At 41.3% G+C, this 12,794-nt stretch overlaps 2 protein-coding genes across 2 annotated transcripts in view; both read left to right on the top strand.

Moving 5' to 3' along the window:
- Positions 1–12,794, top strand: part of LOC310713855 (uncharacterized protein) — a 305,933-nt gene that overhangs the window by 174,087 nt on the left and 119,052 nt on the right.
- Positions 3,145–5,826, top strand: LOC310714135 (protocadherin gamma-B1-like; the record flags this gene model as incomplete). The annotated part of the gene is made up of 1 exon (XM_083519194.1): positions 3,145–5,826. Exon 1 carries the CDS (start codon positions 3,361–3,363, stop codon positions 5,824–5,826), a length of 2,466 nt encoding a protein of 821 aa, XP_083375320.1. The 5' UTR covers positions 3,145–3,360.

The following is a 12,794-nucleotide window of genomic DNA, read 5'->3' as shown; positions in this document are numbered from 1 at the left end:
TAAAGCTAGGCTAGTTATAAATCTCTTTTTTTCAAGATTTGTTCAGGGGGAGCGGGTTGGTTACACACATACACACACAACGCACATGTATACCTTGCATAAAGTACGTTGTGACATAATTATCTAAGTACCTTGTGTTTTTTGGCATCAATTTGACTCAAGAATGGACAACTACAACATCCACCGAGTTATTACTATTACTATTGCTATTACTATTGCAGTTATTACTATTACTATACTATTATTATTATTATCACCCAATATAGTGTATCTGTATCGTTTTTAACCTGTAGTGAGCTGTAGCAATCTGGATTTATGTTATAAATTGATTTTAATCTAGTACTAGGCTGCTTATATTTACAAGTCTGAAGAGGTTGCCTATAGTTTATATTGAAGATCATTGTAATACACCCCGCACCCACACCCCCGATGGTTCAGATCCAGAATTTCCCTGTTCCATTCAATAGCAAGAATTGGGTTCCTCTCCTTAAATTGTTGGCATTTAATTGAACATTGGCTGCAACATGTAACCCATTATTTTAATACAGGACTTCATCTGTAATGTGGATGCAACATTTTTTGTGCATCTTTGAACTCCACAGAAAACGCATTTGCTTTAATTTTTTGGAGATGTAAATGGTTGTGCATGTTCTCAATGCTGCCTCTGGGGACAGTTGGGAAAAACATTGTACAAAGTACTTTGACATCATGGTTCAGATCTAGAGTTTCCCTGTTTCATATACCAGTGAGGATTGGATTTCACTGATCAAATTGTTGGTATTTAATTGAGCACTGGATGCAATGCTTAACCCATTGTTTTAATGTAGGAGGTCATGTGTAATGTGGATGCAACCTTTTATGTGTATCTTTGAACTCCACAGAAGACGCTTTTGCTTTAATCTTTTGGAAGTGTAAATTGTGCAGCATGTTCTCAACGCTGCCTCTGTGGACAGTTGGCGTGGGCATGGTGGCACCATTCTCTATGCCTCTGTTTGGCATGGCAGTATCTGGCCTTCTCCTCCTAGCTTCAAACAAGGCAGGATCTATCAGTTCCCAGTTGGGGCTGAATGGTAGTGTTTTGTTCTTGTTGCTAAATTGGCCGAATGAGAGGATGAATGACAGGAGCTTTCTCATCTGCTAGGCAGTCAATAATTAAAGACTGGCTGTGTTTGGACCCCAGCCATTCTTTTTAAATGTGCCGCAACTGGCAAGTGCTATGTAGGTCAGAAAGCACGAGGATCCCATAGTGGGCAGCCCAAGACCTGAAAGGAGAGTTACCCAAACCAACCTTCATGGCATTCTTACTAGTTTAGGGGAATCTGGTGATGGCAATTACTCATCTGTACTGATGACTCATTGACTGTAGCACTTACTGGCTCAGGGCTGATGATACCTAAAGGTCCTCATTTGCACTCAGTGGAGCTGAGGGGGAGGGCACTGAAGAACAAAGACCAGTTTCAATATTGATCCAATACTTGGACCCTGGGGGGTGGGCATCAAGGGAGAAACGTCATCCTACTTCTGAGGTAGTTTGTCTGTCTTTGGTCCCCACCATGCACACAGGCACTATGGCAGGTGCCACATCCTGCTATATGACTTTGACTGACTGGCTAAAGCAAGTGAGGGTAGCTGATGGGTCTCAAACCCTCAGTGAGTTAGGGACTTTCTCTGTATGTGAAGACAAGTTCTGGTGGATTGAGCAGACAAAACCAATAGTGGGTTCAGCAATCAAGAAGGTGGTTACTGCACATGCCATAGAGGGAAGTGAGTGGCAGATCACTTCCTCTTCAACCTGGGAAGGTAACACATTTAGCGGAAGGAAAACTCTGATCCAAAACTCTGCTGCCTTGCAGGCTATCCCCTACACAAATCCAGAGTGTAGTCCGCAAGACAATTGGATGTCATCTGATAATAAATTATAATTTATCCTTGATTGTGTAACAATCTAGTGAGCACTTGTTTGTATCTATTATGTCTAAGTTAACCTCACCCCTAAAAGCTGAGCGATTTTGTTGTTGTCTCCCAACCTGTTGAGATAAGATGTCTTCTGTTTCTCTCTCTCGTCACTATTCATCCTGTAGATAGTTTCTGCATGAATGAAGCATTTGAACTCCAGAAATTGAAAGTGATTATTCCAATCTGAGTCATGCTGAAAGGTCTGCTAACAATGGGCAATTATGCACCAGCAGAGTGGCACTAACATCACTTTGTGGGTGGAAACCAGTGGAGGCCGACCAGGCCGTGCAGAGGAAGTTAGTGTGTGTGTGTGTGTGTGTGTGTGTGTGTGTGTGTGTGTGTGTGTGTTTCAAGCTGCATACTCAGGATCCCTTACATACTATTGGCTTACAAAAAACCTATAATGTTATTGTTCTGTGTAAAGAAGAGGGTGATGAGCCATACCTGTGAGACTGTGAAGTAGATGTGCAAGGTCAGAAACACACATAGTAAATTAAATTAACACTAGAAATTGGAAAGCTATCTACCGTGACTGAATTACTGGAGCACATGAATGTGGGGGGAACAATGGCAAAGTTGAGAGCTGCTAAATAAATCTATTGAAGGGGTTGTCTACACAAATAGACCAATATTATGAGCGCTAATACGAGGTGAGATGACAAAACTAAGCATGAGATGTGGGACTAATTTCAGTGATAAGCAATGTAATACAAGATGCTTCCTTAGGATATACACTCAAACACAAGAAGATATATACCTCTAAAAGCAGACATTCTTGTTTCTAAGCTTCATGTGAAGGCCTAACTATAGGCAATAATACATTTTCCTCAATTTCTAAATAGTCCCATACTATAAATGATAATGTTTAATTGTGCAGCCTGTAATTCCATTTTTGTCAGCAGCACTGCAAATTAATAAACTTGGAAATAAGTGTAAATATCTCTATAAACGTAGAGTAAAAAATTAACCTGCAAAATATCAAGATTGGGGTGAAAATTAAAGCTAGTAAAGAAGGATCACATATTCTGTTTAAAAGCCTGTCTTGAGCCATCACATATGAACACCAACAGAGACCTTGTGTGACATGTATTGGGGAGAAAAATCACTGGGGAAAAATTGCAGTTCTCTGCTTCAGACTCACAGTGTCACTGTTGGACAAGACGGCAATCCAAGGGCAGCTGAAGTTCCACTGATGCTTTCTGCAGAGAGATCTCTTTGTCCCAAACTGCACATCGGGAATACCAGCAGACGCTGGAACAAACGTTTCAGCTGGAAAAAGGAAAAAGAAAACACTACAGCATATACAAATTAAGCCAAAGGATCCAGTTCTTTTTTTACTGGGCAAAAAAATCTCCTGTCTTGGTGGAAATCTGAAATCCTGTGCTCATCAAAGAGAAGAGGAAAATGAATATGAGAGGAATCCTTCATGGAGAGAGCTTTCAAAAATCAGGAAGGTATATAACACTTCTGATATTATCATCTTTGTTTTGTGGAGCAGTTTTGGAAGAGGTTCACTATTCCATCCCTGAGGAGATGGCAAAGGGGTCTTTGGTGGGAAATCTTGCCAAGGATCTAGGACTGAATGCCAGAGAACTGAAGAGCAGAAACCTGCATATCCTTTCTGAAGGTAAAAAGCCATATTTCACTATCAGTGCACAAAATGGAAACCTGTATGTAAATGAAAGGATAGATCGTGAGGAAATATGTGGGGAGAGTGTACACTGTCTGATTAATTTTGAAGCTGTGGTTGAAAATCCTTTGAATGTTTTCCATATTATTGTAGCAATTCAGGACATTAATGATAATATGCCACAGTTCTTAAATGAAATCATGAGGCTTGAAATTGTTGAATCCACATTACCAGGTACAAGATTTCATACTGGGAAAGCGGAAGATCCTGATATTGGGACTAATACTCTCCAGAATTACCAGCTAAGTCCAAATCACTATTTCATTCTAGAGATTCGACAGGGAGAAGATGGCCATAAATATGCAGAATTGGTGTTGCAAAAATCTTTGGATCGGGAAAGTGATCACTCCCTTCAGTTGATCCTTACGGCCCTGGATGGGGGTGAACCCAGAAAAACTGGGACTGCCCAGATATGGATTAATGTCACAGATGCCAATGACAACCCACCAGTCTTCACTCAAGAGGTTTATACAGTTAGCCTGAGGGAAAATTCTCCTGTGGGGTCCCCCATACTGCAAGTAAAAGCCTCTGATAGAGATGAAGGTCTGAATGCCCAAATTCATTATACATTTAGTAATATTCCTAAAAGAGCCTACCAAAAATTTGACCTATTTCCACAAAATGGAACAATTACAATTAAGGAAGCTCTTGACTTTGAGGAAACAGAGAAGTACACTATGACGGTTGAAGCAAGAGATGGAGGAGGATTAGTGGCTCACTGTAATGTCAATATAAAGATTCTAGATGAGAATGACAATGCTCCAGAGATCATTCTGGCCTCCTTATCTAGTCCAGTTCCTGAAGACTCTGCTTCTGGAACACTAATTGCTCTCATCAACGTAAAGGATAAAGATTCTGGAGAAAATGGAAAACTTACATGCCATCTACAAGGTAATGTACCATTTCAAATAGTGTCAACTTCAAAGAACTACTATAAAATCCTCACAGACAGTCCTTTGGACAGAGAAAAAGCCTCAGGATACAACATCACAATCACGGCCACCGACAAAGGTAGCCCCCCTCTCTCCTCCAACAAAACCATCTCCCTGCAGATTTCAGATATCAATGACAACCCCCCTGCCTTTGAAAAATCAACCTACAGTGTCTTTGTGCCTGAAAACAATCCCTCAGGTGCCTCCATTTTCTCCATCAAAGCTTCGGATCCGGATCTGGACCGCAACTCACGTATCACTTACTCCATCCTCAACAGCAACATGGAGGAGCTGCCTCTCTCCTCTTACGTCTCCATCAACTCTGAGACGGGAACTATCTATGCACAGCGCTCCTTTGACTATGAGCAGTTCAGGGAGTTTCAGATCCAAGTGAAAGCCCAAGATGGCGGCTCTCCCTCTCTCAGCAACAACGCCACCGTGTGGGTGTACATTTTGGATCAGAACGATAACAGCCCTCGCGTTCTGTATCCTGTCCCGGGTGTTGAGGGCTCTGCCTTGTTTGAGATGGTTCCTCACTCGGCAGAGCCAGGCTACCTCGTGACCAAAGTGGTGGCTGTGGACGCTGACTCTGGGCACAATGCCTGGCTCTCCTACCAAGTGCTGCAGGCCACAGAGCCGGCCCTCTTCACCATTGGGACCCATACGGGAGAGATCAGGACGTCACGAGCCCTTCTGGAGAAAGATGCTGTGAAACAGAAGCTGGTCATCTTGGTGAAGGACAATGGGAAGGCTCCGCTCTCAGCTACTGTGGTCCTCAACCTTGTGATTGCAGAGAACTTCCAAGAGGCACTTCCAGAAATGACTAGGCAATCCAGTGACACAGAGCATCATTCTGATCTCCAGTTTTACTTGGTGCTGGCTTTGGCATTGATCTCATTTTTATTCCTCCTGACGGTGATACTGGTCATTGTCATGAAACTTCGACAATCAGGAAATCCCAAATTATTCCAATGCTTTGAACCTAATGCTTTTTCTAAGGCGCAGGTCATATTTCCACCAAACTATGAAGAAGGAACTTTACCTTATTCCTACCAACTCTGTCTATCGTCAGAGATGAGGAAAGAGCAGATCTCTTTCCCGAAACCCCATATCCAGGTGGCAGAAAACTTGCTATGCAATGATAGCTCTCAGGTGGTTCTTGTGGATGGCAACTGTGGGGATGCCAATGCCAAAGAGGAGTTTGGTGAGCAGGTAAGTTTTGCTTTCAGAAATGGCCTTACCTTATAGGAATAGAACTAATATTTTTATTTTGTTTTACTATAAAATGGTGTCAGCAAAATCAAATCACAGTATTGGCATCAGTTGTTCTGATTGTGAAGAACTTTTCCTGCAAGTAGCTTTTAAATTGCAATGGTAGACGCAGCATAAATTCTGAATCATAGAATAATGACAGAGTGAGTCTTCATCTCAGGAATTAAAGGAAATGTAGGCATGCATACAGCTTGAGTATTCAATCTTCCTGTGGTGTATTAGCATGTCACCATAAATATATAGTTATTTATACACCCCTCATCAATTAAAAATATGGATTTGTACTTTTTCACTCACACAAAGCACAGTTTATTTGTCCTGTTATCATCAGCTTAACTGAAGAATGCATAGAACATGAATGCTTCCTATTTATTTGTATTATAATTTTGGACTGTGTGTGGCTTCTCTGGAGGATTCATAAAAAGAAGTCGTGTGAAATACAGCAAGTACAGAAAAAGGCATCCCAAATGATCCATGGGTGCAACAACTTCTGTAGGGATATTTAGTTTGGATAAAATACAAGAAGGGAAGTGAGACAGCTGTATAGAATTATGAATGAGGTTGAGAAAATGAATAGAGAGATCCCCCCCCCTCATACTACTGGAGCCTGGATGAAGCTGAACATTGGGAAATTCAGAACAGATAAAAGGAAGTACTTCTTTATACAATGCATAGATAAACTATGGAATTCCTTGTTGACAACTAAATGCAACAAAGTAATTGCCACAGACGTTTGGGACATTGGATCAGTGAAAATGGATATGGCAGCAAACAATTAGTGTGAATCTTAAGAAACACTTATATATGTTTATTTTTTTATGGTACACGACACTACTGTGGCTTCGTCACATTTTGGTGGTTGTTGTTTAGTTGTTTAGTCGTGTCTTACTTGCTGTGACCCCATGGAGCAGAGCACGCCAGGCACTCCTGCCTTCCACTGCCTCCCACAGTTTCGTCAAATTTATAGCACAGCAAATAATTATGTTGGAGGTACAATTCAACCAATGCTAGGATGCAACAGATTTGGGAGGCATGTCCCAAATTAAGAATTTGTGGGTGGATGTAATAAGAGAAAATGAAATAATTACAGGATGCACTTTGCCAATGGATTCTCTCATTGATTTATCTAGTTATTTTAAGGATTTAGTACAACAGAAGACAGATAATTACTCCAACAGTTAGTGTCTGTATCCAGAGCAACTATTTGTCTTAGCAGGGGCTAAGAACACCAACTTTAGGGGAATGGATTACTACAGCATGGAATATTTTATCAATGATACAACTAAGAGTCAGGGAGGGGAGGCAGTCTGATAACTTTCTGTGTGTTTTTTCATAATTTATTGTTGCAATGAAGTTCAAGATAACACAGACCCACATACTTTATTTGGATCTTTATGAAGGCTATATGCTTTATTTGATTTCATAATAGGAATTTAATGATAATTGTATGCCTAGCCATTTTGTTTTTATATAAACCATTTCTAAATAATTTACTTATTTAAACAAACAAACAATGGAAATCACTATCACAAGATGCAACGATGGTCACCTACTTGGGTGGTTTTAAAGGGGGATTAGAACAAATCATTGTCATGTTGGCTATATTATGTCTAGTACCAGACACCTCTGAATGAGGACCAAGGGCAGAGCTTTTGAGGGGCATCTGGTTGGCCACAGTGGGAAAAGGATGCTGGACTCAATAGAGCTCTGGCCTGATCCAGCAGGGCTCTTCTTATGTTTTTATGAAATAGAATTGTGTGCAATGTTTCTGTGTGATAGACTAGCAGATGAAAAACTAGAAGCATGTTGAAAATTAGGCAGCACTCTGGTTGTGATCACTTGGAAATGTCAATTCCGTTCCGTGGGGTTCCAGTTTCAAGGGGATATATGGCAGGCAAAAATATTTGAATAGCATACACATCTCCAGATTGGGTTTATGGTCCTGGAGGCTGTTCTATGGAGCAATAAAGGCTGTTCTGTAAAGCAATGTTATCTTCTATAAAGCAATATTCTATAAAGCAATATTACCTTTAATGCGTACAAACTGAAAGTAAATTACTTTAGTTAGTTTCTAATAAAACCTTTATCATATACAGTGGTGCCCCGCAAGACGAATGCCTCACAAGACGAAAAACTCGCTAGACGAAAGGGTTTTGCGGTTTTTGAGCTGCTTCGCAAGACGAATTTCCCTATGGGCTTGCTTCGCAAGACGAAAACGTCTTGCAAGTTTGTTTCCTTTTTCTTAACACTGTTAATACAGTTGCGACTTGACTTCGAGGAGCAACTCATAGAACGCGGTGTGGTAGCCTTTTTTGAGGTTTTTGGTGATTTTTGAAGCTTTTCCAAAACTTTTCCGACACCGTGCTTCGCAAGACGAAAAATTGCTAGACGAAAAAACTCACGGAACGAATTAATTTCGTCTTGCGAGGCACCACTGTACTCTTTCAATTAGACACTATTGATTTCTTCTAACACCTCTTGTCTCTCCACTGTTCTCAGTTCCCAAACTTCATGATGCTATTATCATGATATGAGCTCACATGTAAAGTGCCAACAAACATTTTATCCTGTTGGATCATGCCTAGCTTCCGTCAAGGTGTTCCGTTGTGCCAAAAGCTGTTTAGTCATGCTGGCCACATGACCTGGAAAGCTGTCTGTGGACAAATGCCGGCTCCCTCGGCCTGAAAGAGAGATGAGCGCCGCCACCCCATAGTCGCCTTTGACTGAACTTAACTATCCAGGGGTCCTTTACACTTTTATTACATTACTCTTGGAATTCCTACCCAACACTGAGAAGAACTTGTACTCTGTTCCATAAATGTCGATGAACAGACATCCAACAACTTAGGAGAGATAAAAAAAGAGAATAATTTCAATAGGGTGTTTATATTCTATTTAAGCAACAACAACAAAAATACAGTTGACTTACAGCTCTTGTGCTACTATAGCGTAACTATTATCGTAATACATTAATTTTAAGATAAAGTTTTACTATGTAACTGGATATTTATGTATTAATAATAGTGTTTCCATGTTTCAAAAAAAATGAAGATGTGTATAACCTTCATGTAATTGCAGTATCAGATATGAACCCAATTTTCACAGTACTGAAACGCCACGAACATAAATTAGAGTAGCTGTACACTAAGAAAGAACACCAAGGAAAAGCCTTCTCAAATGCTCCACTCAGTGAGCAGAAAGGAAGGTACAGTATGTGCTGGAGAAACACCTGCATTTATTCACCTCTGTCTATTTTCATAGAACAAAATGCAGTTCCTCGAGTGGTCCTCTAAGTGTCAGTGTTGGCCAGTATGAGAGCCAGAGAGAGGATAGACATCCATTGATGCTTCCTAGACTGCAGTAACTCCCATCCCTGCTATTCAGATCAGGCCAGCTGAAGAGCACAGTGACGGAACTCGTGCAGAGAAGGAAAAATCTCTTTTGCTTTGCACACATATGAGAACAAGGGCAGTTTATTCTTCTTCAGTGATACCTCATGTTGTTTCCTTCATCACTGTGAGAGCTTGAGCATAGGAAACTGAGAAAAGGAAGCAGCCTGTTTTTGAGAGAACCAGCCAGATGGAGAGAAGGCACCCAGGGAATGGCAGGGCACTCACAAGGCAAGTACTGCTTCTCTCTCTCTTGTCTTTTACCTGTTGGGCTGCATCAGAGCAGATTCATTATTCAACCCCTGAGGAGATGGCAAAGGGTTCCGTTGTGGGGAACCTCGCCAAGGACCTGGGACTGAGCGCCAAAGAACTAAAACATCGCAATCTGCACACTGTGTCTGTGGCTAAAATGCAGCATTTCAGTATCAATGCAGAGAATGGAAACCTCTATGTAAATGACAGGATTGATAGGGAGGGGATATGTGGCAAAAATCCAAATTGCTTTGTTAATTTTGAAGTTGTGGTGGAAAACCCTTTGAATATTTTCCATGTACTAGTGGAAATACAGGATGTTAATGATAATGCACCACAATTCCTCAATGGCAACATCAACCTGGAGACAGGCGAACTAACCTTGCCTGGGGCCCGCTTTCTCCTTGGGAAAGCGGAAGATCCTGACATTGGGATGAACTCTCTCCAGGATTACCAGCTGAGCTCCAATCAGTATTTCAATTTGGAAGTGAGAGAGAGAAAAGATGGAAATAAATATGCAGAACTGGTGCTACAGAAACCTCTTGATCGGGAAAGTGAACAGACCCTTCACTTGGTTCTTACTGCTATGGATGGGGGTGAGCCTAGGAAAACTGGGACGGCCCAGATACAGATTAATGTTACTGATGCCAATGACAACCCACCTGTTTTCACTCAAGAGGTGTACAAGGTCAGCTTATCTGAAAATGTTCCTGTTGGGTCACTTGTTCTCCAGGTTGCAGCCTCTGATAAGGATGAAGGTACAAATGCCCAAATCAGGTATCATTTTAGCAACATACCGGCAACTGCTGAACAGAAATTCAGGCTGGATCCCATCAGTGGTAGAATCACTCTTCTGGAGGAACTGGATTTTGAGGACGATGATGAATATACTATGACAGTTGCTGCAAAAGATGGTGGTGGATTGGTGACACATTCTAATATTGAGATAAGGGTTCATGATGAGAATGATAATGCCCCGGATGTGACATTAGCCTCCATGTTCAGCCCTGTTCCTGAAAATTCTCTTCCAGGAACAATCATTGCACTGATCAATGTGAATGACAAAGATAGTGGAGATAATGGGAAGGTTACTTGCTACTTAAACGATAATTTACCCTTCAAAATTCTTCCCTCATCTAACAATTACTTCAAGCTCCAGACCGACAGTCCTCTGGATACGGAAATAGCTCCTGCATATAATATTACAATCACAGCCACTGATAAAGGAACTCCACCTCTTTCCACACACAAAACAATCTCACTACAGATCTCAGATATCAATGATAATGCCCCTGCTTTTCAGAGATCAATCTACAGCATCTACGTGCCAGAAAACAATCCTTCAGGTGCCTCCATTTTCACCATCAAAGCCTCTGATCCCGATGTGGACCAGAACTCACGGATCACATACTCCATCCTCAACAGCAACATCGAGGAGCTTCCCATCTCCTCCTATATCTCCATTAATTCTGAGACTGGCACCATCTATGCCCAGAGATCCTTTGACTATGAACAATTCAGAGAGTTCCGGCTGCAAGTGAAGGCCCAAGATGGGGGTTCTCCCCCTCTCAGCAGCAATGTGACCGTCAGGGTGTTTGTTCTTGACAGAAATGATAACAGCCCTCGTATCCTGTCCCCCTCACAAGAAGCCAAGGGCTCAGCCTTGTTTGAGATGGTGCCTCGTTCGGCCGAGGCAGATTATCTTGTCACCAAGGTGGTGGCCGTGGATGCAGATTCTGGACACAACGCCTGGCTCTCCTACCACCTGACTCAGGCCACTGAGCCGGCACTCTTCACTGTTGGTTCTCACACTGGAGAGATCAGGACCGCCAGGGCCTTTGTGGAGAGAGACGCTGTGAAACAAAGACTGGTCATTCTGGTGAAGGATAATGGGCAGCCGTCTCTCTCGGCCACCATGACTCTGAACCTGGTGTTTGCTGAGAACTTTCAGGAGGCCCTTCCGGAAATGAAGAGCCAACCCAGCAGCTCAGAGTATCAGTCTGACCTGCAGTTCTACTTGGTGCTGGCCTTAGCTGTGATCTCCTTCTTGTTCCTCTTGACTGTGATTCTGGCCGTTACAATGAAGCTCCGTCAATCAGGGCATCCCAGGTTCCTACAGTGCTTTGGTCCTGTTCCCCATTCCAAGAATGGTGCCATCTTCCCACCCAACTTTGAAGATGGGACTTTGCCCTATTCCTACCAGCTGTGTCTGTCTTCTGAGACCAGGAAGAATGAGTTTGCCTTCCTGACACCCAATGTTCAGATGGTAGACAATATTGTTAGCAGTGAGAAACCTGCTGTGCCTTTTACAGGCAATGTAGGGAACAATTTTGATTCTGCAGTAGATAATGGAGAACAGGTAAGGTTTGTTTTCTGAAATTAAATGACATTATCTATTATTCTTTGCCATTAGTGACATTGTCAGAGTGCTTTTTATCCAGTTAATGTGACTGCCTTTTTGTTTTTCATCATATAAATGAATAGTTTGGCTCTTACATCATTTGGCTTTCATGAATCAGGATGCGTCCTTTTCACTCCATGGGGAAGCTACACATTACAGCTTCGAGCCATGCCCTTGAAACCATCTGGTAGAACTTATCTTGTTGTCATTTGAACAACTAGTATTTTGAGGAGTTGACCTTCAACTACTTTTATTAAATTAAATAAAGTGAGGGAAAGAACTTTGTTTTTCACATTACTTGGCTTGGGGGGGGGCAGAAATTTTGGCTGTAGAATCATAGGAGGGCACCTTGCTATATAGCAGAAAATACTGTCACTGTTATTAGTATTACTAGCAATTTTTTTAAGCAATAGATTTTAAAGACATATACTTTTGAGAGGTGTCTGTAAATTATGCTTTACTTCCTTCTCCATAAAATCAAATTAATTATAAATTTGTTAATTTATACTGTGTGAGTTTTCAGTTTAATGAACTGCAGCTACCATGAACTTCAGTAGATTGTTTGAATCTAAGTTATGAGTGTGAATTATTCTGTTTATATAATTTCACTTAGAAATTATACAATGAATTGCTGCCTACAATTCACATTAAACATCATTGTATAAAGTATTTATACATAGTTCAGATCTAGAGCTTCCCTGTTTCATTCAATGAAGAGGAAAGTTCCAGAAACATCTGATTGAATTGCCTTATCAAACTAATGACATCCAAATTAGTTTAGTCCACACATTTTTCTAATTTTAATACTGGAATTCAGTATTAAAATTCAGAGTGTGGAGATTTAAAGCCTTGCTACATCTAGATACCAGTATTCCATTTAAATAGCCCACAATGCACATGTT

This window comes from Podarcis liolepis (genome assembly GCF_965112155.1).
Source record: "Podarcis liolepis genome assembly, chromosome: 8".
NCBI classification, from domain to species: Eukaryota; Metazoa; Chordata; class Lepidosauria; order Squamata; family Lacertidae; genus Podarcis; species Podarcis liolepis.
Note: the sequence above shows the minus strand (reverse complement) of the source record. Positions and strands in the feature narration are given on the sequence as shown.